Below are 12,034 nucleotides of genomic sequence, written 5' to 3'. Positions count from 1 at the left end.
TGTGCCAACATTCTGTGCCACTGCTGTGAAACCATGGGCAGGGCACAGCCCAGAGCAGCAGAGACCCCTCTGGGAGGAGCTCCACTGCCCTCCAAGAGAGCAATAAGGTCACCCCTAAGAGGGCAATAAGGTCACTCTAAGAGGGCAATAAGGTCACTCCAAGAGGGCAATAAGGTCACCTCTAGGAGAGCAATAAAGTCACCTCTAAGAGGGCAATAAGGTCACCCCTAAGAGGGCAATAAGGTCACTCCAAGAGGGCAATAAGGTCACCTCTAAGAGGGCAATAAGGTCACCCCTAAGAGGGCAATAAGGTCACCTCTAAGAGGGCAATAAGGTCACCCCTAAGAAGGCAATAAGGTCACCTCCATGAGGGCAATAAGGTCACTCCAAGAGGGCAATAAGGTCACTCTAAGAGAGCAATAAGGTCACCTCCATGAGGGCAATAAGGTCACTCTAAGAGGGCAATAAGGTCACCCCTAAGAGGGCAATAAGGTCACTCTAAGAGGGCAATAAGGTCACCTCTAGGAGAGCAATAAGGTCACCTCTAAGAGGGCAATAAGGTCACCTCTAGGAGAGCAATAAGGTCACCTCTAAGAGGGCAATAAGGTCACCTCTAGGAGAGCAATAAGGTCACCTCTAAGAGGGCAATAAGGTCACCTCTAGGAGAGCAATAAGGTCACCTCTAAGAGGGCAATAAGGTCACCCCTAAGAAGGCAATAAGGTCACCTCCATAAGGGCAATAAGGTCACTCTAAGAGGGCAATAAGGTCACTCTAAGAGAGCAATAAGGTCACCCCTAAGAGGGCAACAAGGTCACCTCTAGGAGAGCAATAATGTCACCTCTAGGAGAGCAATAATGTCACCCCTAAGAGAGCAATAAGGTCACCTCTAAGAGAGCAATAAGATCACCCCTAAGCCTCCCCTTCTCCAGGCTAAACACCCCCAGCTCCTTCAAACACCCCTCACAGGGTTTGTGTTCCCAGCCCCTCACCAGCCCTGTTGCCCCCTCTGGACGCACTCAAGCATCTCAACATCCCTCCCAAACTGAGGGCCCAGAACTGGGTACAGCAAACTCCTGTGGGTGCCTCACCTTGACCACGTCTTCATCAGCAGATCTGCACTCGGTGGAGTCGGAGACGTCGACCACGGAGCCGTCCTCCTGCACGGCCACCACCTTGACTGGCACTGCCACCATCCTGCCCGTCAGGATGGCTGTGTTGAGGATTTCTGTGTCCTGGGGGCACACACAAACACAGGCTGAGTGTTGGAGCAGCACAACAGCACGAGAATGGCACAGGGGTCGTGACAGTGACAGGGATGGGACCCTCCCACCCTTCCGGCTCCCTGCAATGTTTTAGCAGCTTCCTAAGCCAAAAGCTGCATCAGGAGCACCAAGGCCTGTTCTGACAAACCTGGGTTTATCCCTTTGAGCCCATTTACACATTTCTGGCTGAGGGAAGGGATCTGAAAGCACCGCACTGCTCAGCAGGATCTCCAGGGCATCACCAGAAACCTCCCAGCCCTTTGCCCCAAATGGTGCCAGTGGTTTGGGAGGTGATTATCCCCCACCACAACAGCATTTCTTCCTTCCTGTTCCAGCTCACTCTGCTGTGAGTCGACCATTTCTTTCCATAAACACATTAGGAGAAAAACATCCATACACAATTGTTTTAGTATTTCCCCACCTAGAGATGCTTAACCACGTTTATCTGTAACCCTGATGAATTCACAGTGCTGGCACTCTAATGACTCCATTTCACAGCCTTCCTCTCTGTCTCAGGTTGATTAATTACTCCAAATGAGTTGCTGCAGAGGCCCCTGCCTGGCATGAGCAGGTCCAGGCTGGAGGGGAGCAGCAGAAGCAGATGCAGTGCTGACTGCCAGCCCAAAAGGTGACACACAAACGGGGCAAGGAATGATCTGGGATTTCACAGGGATCCATTCTGCCCCCCTCAAAAAACCTGCAATAGGAAATACTGCTCTGAATCAATCCCCTTTTCATTTTGCAACTTCCATAAAACTAATTGCTTGCCAGTTAGCAGGAGAAAAAATAAAAAAGTTGCTTCAAACCAATCTAACTTTAAATTCCATTATTAGAATTGGTGGAAGAAGGAATGGATTTTAGTGAAAAATTTGATGGCAGCTTGCATAGGGAGATATATTCACTATCATTTGCTCTGGCTGCTGGCTAGATTGATAGAGAATAATGAGCATTGACCACAAGCTAAGGACAGCTGGAGAAGACCAATAAATACTTGCAGCTAAGATGTATTATTAATCAATATTCAGAACCTTCTACAGAAAGCAGCCTGAATTAAATGAGCTGCAGCACTAATACCAGCAGTGCCAGGCACCTCTGAGAGCCCCAGAGAGGTTTATGGGCAGCACAAAGGCATCCAGCACACACTGGAGTCCATTTCTGCTCAGGACAGCCCTGAAAGGACGTGCTCAGCCTCACATCACACTCCAGTGTGATTGAAGAGTCATCCTGAGCAGAGAGGCTTTTTGGATAACACCTCAGGAAATAAGTGAAGGCTTTGTTCTGTTCTCTGAGAGGCACAAACCAGATGTTCTACCAGTCAATGACTGTCTGGTTTTTGTTTGTGCTGAACAGGATCATTTATAACCAGCTGCCAGCCACGAGAGAGGGACACTGGCAAAGAAAGGAGTGTGTGGCAGAAGTGGAAGTGTGAAAAAAACAACTGAAAATCCTTTGCAAAGACTGAGATTTGAACCAGGCTGAGGAGAAAATGCACTGCCAGGTGGAAGAAAGCACTTAGGTGCACCTCACGTGGAAAAAGGTTTTATAAGACAGCAAAGAGAAGGTAATTCATCCACAGGCCAGAGAAGAGGCAGTTAGATTTCACCACTGCAAACACCCCACATATCCTAAGCCCTCAGATATCAGATATTTGATGAAGACCTGGTGGTCCTGGGTCAAAGGGCTCGGGAGGAGCAATTCTCCAACAATAGATGGTGTTCTTCAACTCATCTGGCCAAGGTCACAAACAGCGAGCACACAACAAATTCCACTTGCAGCCTCTCTGTTAGCACAGCTGTGAGCTGCTCAGGTCAGGCAGGCAGGGCCTGTGTCAGTCACAGCCTGATCAAAGCACCAGGGAGTCAGGATTAAACACTGAGCCAGGATTAAACACTGAGCCAGGATTAAAGGCTCTCTGCACCTTGGTGGACTGGAACCAGCTCCCAGCAGGCCTGGTCCATTCCCATTTGGTTTTTGTGCTGTTTGTGCCATCACCCAGGTGTTGGCCATGCTGGCTGGCAAAGCACAAGCCTCCAGCCCCCTCTGCAGCTCTTAGTGCCAAAGCTGCACTCAGACCTTGCACTGAAGGACGATGTGAAGTTTTAAAGGCATTTGCATTCCTCTCATAAAAGATGAGCATGAGACAAGCACCAGGACTGTGCTGAGCTGCCCAGCACACACAGGACCCCCTGTGCTAATTAGCTGGGGCAGCCTCCCAAACAAACCCTGCTCTCCTCTGTGAGCAGCTCCACCACAGAAATCAATATCCCACAGGCCTGATGCCTGCACTGAGTGCTACACAAATATAATAGGCTGTTTAAAGCCTTCTTAAGGGCTGGCTATTTATAGACTGCAAAAATATATTTCCCCCGAGGAAGAAATATGAACTAATTGACTGTCCAGTAGATTTATAAACAAACCTTTTAGTGCTTCTTCAACAAGTCATAACATTTCATCTAAATTCTGTAAAGCTTGGTTTACATTTCCATGCTAGAGTTTCCTGCAGGAAAAGAGCTGCTGAACTTCAGCTCCCTGTGATTTCTGGCAGCATCTGGGATGCAGAGAGGGCTCATTGAGCTGATGGTTCTCCAATGTGGCACAGTGGAACATCAGCCAGGACCCTCTGACTGTGGGCACTGCAAGGTCCTGGTGAAAAAGTGGGAATCCTTTCCTATTTCTTTTCTTGGGATCAGATCTTGACCAACTCCTTCAGCTCAGCAGCCTGAAGGGGTGGAATCTACACATTCATATCACAGGCTCCATCCCTGAATAATAATAATTATTATTATTATGTGTGTTTATCTGCAGCTCTCTACCTGACTGCATTAGCACTTCAGCAGAGCTCCTCTTAATTACAACTGTAACCTGCTAATAGCATTTCTTTGTTGTCTGAAGGAATCTACTTCTTATGCAGCCCAGGCTAAATTAAAATTTAATACAACATCAGGTCGCAACAGAACTAGGAAGCAAATGACAGCTGTTTAATTAAAACCTAAAGCTGATTAGATGGCACTACTGAGAGAAATACTCGAGAGGAAGAGCAGAAAACTACTGGAACTCAAGGCTGGCATAATGGCTTTATTTAAATATGAATCAACGCTGCCACACAGCCCTAGTAAATGTTTGACAACTGGTGGGTTTGGACAAATGAGGGGGAAAAGTGAATGGGAGAAGTGTCAGGAGCCCTGAGAGAGCTGGGACTGCAAACACTGGGGAGGGACCAGGAGCTGGGAATGTTTAGGAGTCACTCCCATGGGCTGTCCCTGGGCATGGACCAGGAGCTGGGAATGTTTAGGAGTCACTCCCATGGGCTGTCCCTGCGCATGGACCAGGAGCTGGGAATGTTGAGGAGTGACTCCCATGGGCTGTCCCTGGGCATGGACCAGGAGCTGGGATTGTGGGGAATGACTCCCATGGATAAGCACAAATCAGCTGAGGAGCTCCAGGCTCAAAGCTCCCAGAACTGTGCTTCAAACACAACTAAACAGTGACCTAAATGCTCCTTGGGCAGGTGACTATGGTAGCTCCCCCAGCTCCCACCATGCAGCACGTTCACCCTGGTTTTGCTGAAAAATGAAACCATGGAGGAATGGGTGACCCATCTCTCAAGCAGCACCTCAGGAGCTGGCCCAGGTCAGGCAGAGCTGATTGCTGCCCCGTGGAGCCGCCAGAAGCTCCCCAGAGCCCTGCAGCCCTGTCCCCTGACAGGAATCATCCCTGGGATTAATGCACCAGCTGCCTGCGTTTTTCTAGAGGTTAACAAAACATGCTACAGTACACTAAACCCAATAAACACTCCATTGTAAATCAGGAGGGAAACCCAAAGCCAGCCCTGTTCCACTGACAAATGCTACAGTTAAATGCCTTTTGGCATTTAGCTGAAATGACTGTCTTTAGTGAGGAAGGCAGAGAGCTGGAACATTTGTCTGTAGAATTGCATTCCTTCATTATTATTTCTTTCCCCTGAGTGTAGCTCACGAAAATACATTTGTAATATTAGAAGGAGTCTTTTAGGAAGCAGCTCTTCTGCCTGGAAACGGCATCTCTTAAAAAATGTAAATTACAGGGCAGATTGTGACGTGTGGGCTGGGCTAGGGGAGGGCTTTTTATTTGATAAATTATTCACCACCTTTTGCTTCAGATCAAAGAGCAAGGCAATATAAACCCATTAAGTAAGCTTAATATATAAATTAGATGCTTTGCTGAAATTATTATAATCCACAGCAATTCTGTAGTTTTACCCCTCGTGGCTGAACACCGTTTTAGGTTTCCAATACATATTAATGAAACCTGGCTGTGAGAAAACTCCATTTTCCACTGTTCTATCAGGTAACATACACCATTCAATCACCCAAAGGCAAGAACAAACAGCTGGGATTATGTGTTTATGAAAGATTAGAAAATGTAAAATTTTGCAAAGAGATTATATTCCTTGACATTTTTTCCTTCCTCATTTCCTTTCCTTCCTCCCTCCCACTAAAGAGCTGAACTTCAGCTGCTTCCTTACTCTGCAATCACCATTTCAGTGCAGCACTTGTGGAATCAGCAATTCCCCAAGTTCTCAGGTGTCAGCACAAGTCTCCATCCCACTCACTCCAACATCCATCCCCTGCTCTGTTTCCTCATCCCTGGAGAATCCATCCCTGCTGGAGGGGTCAGTTCTGACAGAGGGACATCACAAACCCTGCAGCCTGTCCTGTCCAAGCTAGAGGTCATCCTCTATCTCCTAATAAAACCTATAGAATAAAATAGAAATAGAAATATGTAGAAATAATATATATATATATATATAAATAATATATATATAAATTATATATATATATATAAATATATAGAAATAAAACCTCTGAAAAGGTTTTATTTGCTGTGGGATGGCCAGGCAGGTGCAGGTGTTGTGCAGCAGGAATTAGTGCAGATTGAGCCATGCTCAGAGGTTCCCAATCACTGCTTCTCACTGAACAATGGAGCAGCAGCCATTAGCCTAATTGAATATTATTCTAGATGTGTATCAGTGCTGCAAAAACAATTTGCTTTAGCTCAAAAAAGCACGATCCAGAGACTCCACAGCAGAGTCTCATTTCTGAACTTGTCTTTTTGCCATGGAGCCACTGAAGGAAGCTCAGATCTCAGCAGAGTGTACCTGGCACACAGAGCAGCTCTCTCATGGATTCATGGAAACCAAAGCTGAGATTTACTCCACTTCGTGTTTTTTAACGAAGGAAATTCAGCTCATTGTGAGGTTTATGTAGGATGAACAAGCAAAACCTGCTGCTGGAGGTGAAACCTGATTAGACACACAGAGACTGTCATTTCTGTGACCTGAGGCAGTTTGGGGTTTGTGTTTTTTCATAGCTCAGAACAGATCTGCCCCCATTAAGCAAAGGTTCAGAACACAGCCTGGTGCACTTGGCAGCAGTAATTGCAGCCTGTCAGCAGACTCACTGTGCCTTGTGCACCAGCAGAACCCTCTCTGAGCCTGAGCTCAGGTCATTTCTGCTCAGCACATCATGCCCAAACCTGCTTGGTGACACCTTTGCTCTCAGTGCCCACCTGGGGCTGCAGAGCTGGGCAGCAATGCTGTGAACCTCATTTTGAATGTCTGCACAGAGGACAGGCAGCAAGAGCTCCTGACTTCTGTTTCAGGCCCCTTTAGCCAAGAAACAAAGGGCCTAAAGTCAGCCTCAAAATCTGGAAAGCTCTGCCAGCCACTCACACTGGAATTTGTGCTGTATTCAGAAATCTGTGCAGGATCTGAACGCTCTCCTGACAGGCTCCAGCCATTCCTTCCCAGCAGCAGGTGACTGGGAACCATTTTAAAGCATATTTAGAGTTTCTCAGTTCATTTAAAGATATTGGTTTTTTCCCTTTTTGTTCCAGAAGAACATAATCATGTTCTGACTTAATAAAATTGTGGCTCCCCTCTGACTGGAATCAAACAATATCCCCCTGCAAGTGGACACAAAATGGGCAGAGTTCTGTGCTCGAGAGCAGTGAGTGTACAAACTGATACACTAATGGTTGTTTTCAAATGGCCATGAAATAATTAATCTGACCATTCCTCAAAGGCATTGTTTTCTCCACAGAGGAGTCTAAGGAGGCCATGCCTTGCCATGGAACATAATTATCAGATTCACTTGAGCACCATCAGCAGTCAAAGATACAATTTTCTGGCTCTGTGTGTTTGTCCCACAGGCTTAATAATATTTAACAACATCAGGGATGGCCATTTGGAAAAGCTTCCTTCAGACACTCTCTAACTCTTTGCTATTTCCTTCAGACTGGGCTGAGGGAGGGTTTTCTAGAGGGAATTCTCTGCCCCTGGTGCAGTGGGAGAGCTGGCATCTCTCATGGCTTGAAAAGGCTTCAGCTTCACGAGAGCAGAACTGCAGGCACTGAAACATAAGGTTGTGGATCACGTGAGTTTAGCACTGCAATCTGTGTGCTCATCCCCTTCCACCAGCCCTACCTGGGCAGGAATCCATGTCCTTCTGTAACAACAGCTGCTTAATGCTATAGAAGGATGCACAAATTAATTACAGCGTGTCTGCACCACATCCCAACATGCTGCAGGACGTGGATGGAGTGTGCCTCTCCCTGCCTTGGACACAGAGCCCTGCTCCCTTCAGCCCTTCCCAGGGCTGTGCCTCGGGGAAAACCATGTATGAGCAGGGAGAGATGCTTGGGAAAGCAGCCATGACCTGTGCAAAGTGCTCTGGGATCTCCTGAGGACAGACAGCAGTCACTGGGCGGGGGCAGGAGAAGTGGGGTTTATGTCTTGCCCTGAGTACAGCTCAAACACTGGCGAAAGGCCTGGCCAGAGCAGGATGAGCATTGGCTGTATTTGAGAAGTGCATTATGGAGGTTAAACACGCCCTGGGAGATGCTCTCACTCACTGTCCTGCACAAGGAGGATTCCATTTTCTGACGAGCATGGATCTGCAGGAAATATCTGTGCCTCACCCAGAGAATTGCTGCTTTCATTCCTGAAGAGGGGCTGTGTTATCTGCCAGGGCCAGGCTGCTGCACTCACTGATCTCACCTGTTCAGGTGATTTCACAGCTGCTCTGGGCTCTCACAGCCTGGCTCAGCCTCTCCTGAGTCCTGAGCGCCTGCAGGGCCAGCACCAGAGATTCTCTGGAGCATTTCTCTCTCTCCATTGCCTGTTGAAGGGCTCACATGTCTCTTTATGCTTGAAGTCAACAATTAGGGGAGAGAATCTCTATCCCCCCATGCTTTCAGAACTGCAAACAATCAGTACCACACACAGCTGCTGCTTCCTTCACCCCTGGGAGTTAAAATTTACACCCTGCACAATCCATGCAGTGACACAGACTCACATTCGATGCACCTTTGGTCTGCTTCACTTAATAAAGTCTCCTGCTGCTGTATGGGATGCAGGGAAAAGAAAAACATCACATCTGTGGCCAGTGCAGCATCAGCCCTTCTATCCTTGCACACCCAGAGCTCCTGCTCTCTGTTCCCTGATTTTGGGAGCTCCCTTCTCTCTGTTCCCTGATTTTGGGAGCTCCTGCTCTCTGTTCCCTGATTTTAGGAGCTCCTGCTCTCTTTTCTCTGATTTTGGGAGCTCCCTTTTCTCTGTTCCCTGATTTTGGGAGCTCCCTTTTCTCTGTTCCCTGATTTTGGGAGCTCCTGCTGCTCTGATTTTGGGAGCTCCCTTCTCTCTGTTCCCTGATTTTGGGAGCTCCCTTCTCTCTGTTCCCTGATTTTGGGAGCTCCTGCTGCTCTGATTTTGGGAGCTCCCTTCTCTCTGTTCCCTGATTTTGGGAGCTCCCTTTTCTCTGTTCCCTGATTTTGGGAGCTCCCTTCTCTCTGTTCCCTGATTTTGGGAGCTCCTGCTGCTCTGATTTTGGGAGCTCCCTTCTCTCTGTTCCCTGATTTTGGGAGCTCCCTTCTCTCTGTTCCCTGATTTTGGGAGCTCCCTGCTCTCTGTTCCCTGATTTTGGGAGCTCCCTTCTCTCTGTTCCCTGATTTTGGGAGCTCCCTGCTCTCTGTTCCCTGATTTTGGGAGCTCCCTTCTCTCTGTTCCCTGATTTTGGGAGCTCCCTGCTCTGTTCCCTGATTTTGGGACTCCTGCCCTGGCACTGCACCCAAGGGAGAGCTGCCTTCCACCTCCCAGCTCCTGTCAAACAAACACCAAGGAAAATCTCACCAACCTGGGCTTGGCGCTGCCTGGGAATGCTTTTGGTTTGGAGAAAACAAATTAGCTTCTCCATGAAAATCAAGTGTAAAGAAGACAACTTTGAGAATATTTTCTTTTGAAAAAAAACCCCTTAAAATTAAAAAATTTGATTTTTTTTCAAATCAGAACCTTGATTTATTAGAGGTGAGTTTTTGAGAGTTTTCTGACTGATCTCAGAACTACTGGAGGATTTTTACTTCCTTCCTCTGCCTCTTCTTGGCTTGAGTTTTGTTCTTGACTTTAATTTGTCAGTCTGCTCACCTTGTGTGACGTTCCACCTTGTTCTGACATGCCCCTGTGTCTGATTATTTCTTTTCCTGCACAACTTTTACAAAGAACAGACTCTTTTTTATTCAAGTTCAGAACAAAATCCCTTTTTTGTTTTCATGATTGAATTTCCCAGTGAACTCTTGTGCAGTGTATTTATTTCCTGCAGACTAGGACAATATCATCTGGGTTTCAAAAGCTAAGCTGCTGCTGTCAGAACATCAATATTTTTCCAGAGTCCATCAGATTTTAGGAAACACAGTCCCTCAAATTAAAGAATGTGTTAAGAATCTGTGGGAAGGTAATAAAAAAATTTTAAAAAGAGCACTGACTGGAGGTAGTAACTATAATAAAGACCAAGTATCCACAGAAATGTAAAACTGCTGTGAATTCAGCATCAAGCTATTGAATTTTCATCTTTTCCCATCTCTATTTCATCTGTTCTATAAATTAGGTATACAATGATTTATTTAAACTACTGCTTCTAGTATCCAGTCTTTCCACAAGACTTCCAAGCCAGTTCTCAGCTCTGCCAAAGACAACAGGACAGTTATTGCAGTCATTTTCATTATACATCTAAAATAACTGAGGCAGAGGCAATCCCACCAGGCCAGGGGCAGATGAGGAAAATTCCCTATTCCTCAGTCCCAGGTCCTTGCCTGTTCTTGGGTACACTCAAACCTGCTGTTGGTTCTGACCAATTTAAACACCAATTTCCACACCTTTCCTATTAAGTGGCCCTTATGCATAACAAAAAAAATGGGGATTTTATTGGCAGGTTCTCTGAAATTCAGCTGTGCACCAAAACAAACATCAGTGACTGCAAGGAACTACAGAGGGCTCCAAATGCAGCAGAGATGAAAGGAAAGGAAGAAATGCAGTATTACAGTATTATTTGCCATCCTTCTTAAATGGATAATGGCATATCCAACGTTTATAATGGCACATGAGTTTATAATGCCACTGGCAGCTGCAGGAGTTCAAGGGGAAAATCACTGAAAATCTCTTAATCTGAAACAATTTAAAATGTTCCACTGCCAGGGGTTTCCAGTGTCACCTCACAGGTGGGGCACGGGGGTGACATCAATGTTTCTCAGCAACACAGAGTTATTGGTTTTCAAAAGAATTATTCTGTAAACAGACAAAGGTCTCCCATTACTATTCTATAAAGGCAAGTAAATATCAAAATCACAGCACATTTCCTTGAGAAATGGTTTTAACTGGTCCCTTGTTCTTACACCTCAGCACCAAACTCGCACCAGGCTGGGATCCCACAGTAGATTTAATTTTTTTCATTTAAATTGTTTGTAAACTTTGTGAAAGAGTGGCTGGCTTGGGTTTCCAACAACAGACACTGAAGGAAAGTGAAAAAAGACTTCTATCTTTGCTTCCAAGGTATTGTATTCATAATTAGCCCTTAAAAGTCGTTAAGACATGATTTAAGTTCAAACCTCCCCATCTGTTTCTTCAGAACCTGTTCCATTATGAGAAATGGGGAAAGTTCTGATTTTCCAGGGAGATAAACTGGGTGCAGCAAGAGAGGTAAAAGAGAATTACCCAATTTGTGTTGAAGGACTCATCTCCAAGAGCAATCTAAGTGAAGGAAAGCCTCTCCCATTTTCTGCCATTTCCCTAATGTGAGACACAAAATACACCTGAGCTGCAGAAAGAAATCAGGTCAGCCCTGCTGGACTGTTCAAATAAAAGGAATATTTGCTATTCACCCCCATTAAGGAAATTTATCTCCCTTAAAATTGCCTCTGTTAACCATGCATTCTTTACTTTCCCTCTAAAAATTGGCAGGTTTTCATGATAATACATTTATTTCTCCTTTTGCACTACCAATTTCAGGTTGTTGACAGCTGTGAGGTGGGAGGAAGGCCAGGAGTGAGGCCAGGTCCTTTCTGGCCCTCCTTGTACATCCTCCTGCTAAATGGACAGAGGGGCACAGGAAAAGAGGCTTTCTGCAGAAAACACAGCTGAACAAAACAGGAGGTTCTCTGGCATTTTGACACATCATTTCAGCAAAGAATTGAACAAAAAGGTGGGAAAAGTGCTGCACTTAAAGGCCTCCATGAACCTGACACAAAACTCCAGCTGCAAAGTGCTTGTGCCTGGAAGCTCCCCTGAACAATCACACAGAAAAGAGCAAGCTCTCCTCACCTTCCCCTTCTCAGCACTTGGGCTTCTCTCCTTTTTTCCCACACCTTGGAATATTCAGGCACATCCTCCCCTCCTGGTGATATTTCACCCCTTGGTGCTGACACACACTCAGCACAGATGGGGGGCAATGATTCTTAAAGTTTG

General features: G+C 46.2%; 1 protein-coding gene across 1 annotated transcript in view; it reads right to left on the bottom strand.

Annotated features, from left to right (window-relative positions):
* The window catches only part of TMEM132B (transmembrane protein 132B), a 209,404-nt gene that overhangs the window by 37,670 nt on the left and 159,700 nt on the right, over positions 1-12,034 (bottom strand). Inside the window, exon 5 of the mRNA XM_058816681.1 lies at positions 1,090-1,233. Within this exon, the coding sequence (XP_058672664.1) occupies positions 1,090-1,233 (144 nt within the window). The remainder of the gene's footprint in view (positions 1-1,089; positions 1,234-12,034) is intronic.

This window comes from Ammospiza caudacuta, chromosome 18 (genome assembly GCF_027887145.1).
Source record: "Ammospiza caudacuta isolate bAmmCau1 chromosome 18, bAmmCau1.pri, whole genome shotgun sequence".
In the NCBI taxonomy this organism is placed as follows: Eukaryota; Metazoa; Chordata; class Aves; order Passeriformes; family Passerellidae; genus Ammospiza; species Ammospiza caudacuta.
The sequence above is the reverse complement of the archived record's forward strand: the minus strand, read 5'-3'. Positions and strand labels throughout refer to the sequence as shown.